Source organism: Pundamilia nyererei, unplaced genomic scaffold (assembly GCF_000239375.1).
Source record: "Pundamilia nyererei isolate P.nyererei 1_Seehausen unplaced genomic scaffold, PunNye1.0 scaffold00328, whole genome shotgun sequence".
Taxonomy (NCBI): Eukaryota; Metazoa; Chordata; class Actinopteri; order Cichliformes; family Cichlidae; genus Pundamilia; species Pundamilia nyererei.
In genome coordinates, this window is record NW_005187729.1 from 404,432 (window position 1) to 405,948 (window position 1,517).

The 1,517-nt window shown below is 36.8% G+C and overlaps 1 protein-coding gene across 1 annotated transcript in view; it reads right to left on the reverse strand.

Annotated features, from left to right (window-relative positions):
- The window catches only part of LOC102212401 (B-cell receptor CD22-like), a 4,239-nt gene extending 3,531 nt beyond the window's left edge, over positions 1-708 (reverse strand). Inside the window, exon 1 of the mRNA XM_005751818.2 lies at positions 394-708. Coding sequence (XP_005751875.1) covers positions 394-670 — 277 coding nt within the window. The 5' untranslated portion in view covers positions 671-708. The remainder of the gene's footprint in view (positions 1-393) is intronic.
- Positions 709-1,517: the final 809 nt, after the last annotated feature.

Sequence of the window (1,517 nt, forward strand, 5' to 3'; positions counted from 1 at the left end):
TGCTGGGTTAGCATCACTGCTACAGGTCAGAGTGACTGAACTGCCCTCCACTATCTCAGCAGAGGGACTCACTGACACAGAGGGAAGCTTTGGAGCATCTGTTAATATATAAGAGTTTAATGTAAATTATCAGTGTCTTACACACACACTGTTAATGAAAAACTAAGTTACATATGTAAAAGAGTACATTGATGTGTTATATTTATTAAAAGACATTCACAGAACAAAAATAAAATCCTAAATAACCTTTAGTCCAAAAAAGTGTGACAAAATTGTGTAAAATATAAATAAAATACAAATACAATATATTGTTTTGTAACTCATCAGAACACAGAAAACATACCACATCCTAAACTAAGACAATGTACTTAAAAATATATTTATTTTACTCACATTTCACATCAATGTTTCTGCTTTCAGATCTCTTTTGTCCCAGGTCATTATCAGCTGTACAGTAATACTTTCCAGAGTCAGAGGGCAGGATGGAGCTGAAAAAATGTTGTTTTTGGTCCCTGAGAGGGTTGATGACATCCTCCTTGTACCAGGTGTAACTAGCTGCTGGGTTAGCATCACTGCTACAGGTCAGATTCACTGAACTGCCCTCCACTATCTCAGCAGAGGGACTCACTGACACAGAGGGAAGCTTTGGAGCATCTGGAGGAGGAAACATACAACATATAATTACAATATATACAATATATAGTTAGAACCAAATTTTCAAATATTAATAGCTTATATTCTAAAAGGAAAACATTGTAAACTTCCCAAAACAAAACAAATCCGCTTTATTGAGGAGTAAAGGAGTAAGAGAAGTGAACTCACACACTGTTAGAATGGAAAAGCTCTTATCCTTTCACAGCACAGTGAAAACTGTCTGCAGGTTTTTCTTCAGCTAAAAACTTGTTTGATTTCAATATTAGAGGAATCTCAATGAAACCGCTTTGCTTTGAAGAATTGATTTGTGTGTAATGAGAAGCTGCAGTTGATGTTCTCAGTTGGATAAAGCAGTCTGTTATTTAAAGAAATGTCTCAAATATTTGTATGAACACACTTTTGAAAGTGGAAATGATCGGATCAAACTATATATCACTATTTACTGAGATTTCGATGTAGACATTTGTAACGGTTCTTACATGTGTTCATCTACAGTGGCTTGCAAAAGTATTCGGCCCCCTTAAACTTTCCCACATTTTGTCACATTACAGCCACAAACATGAATCAATTTTATTGGAATTCCACATGAAAGACCAACAAAGTGGTGCACACGTGAGAAGTGGAACGAAAATCATACATGATTCCAAACGTTTTTACAAATAAATAACTGCAAAGTGGGGTGTGCGTAATTATTCAGCCCCCTTTGGTCTGAGTGCAGTCAGTTGCCCATAGACATTGCCTGATGAGCGCTAATGAGTAAATAGAGTGCACCTGTGTGCAATCTAATGTCAGTACAAGTACAGCTGCTCTGTGACGGCCTCAGAGGTTGTCTAAGAGAATATTGGGAGCGACAACACCATGAA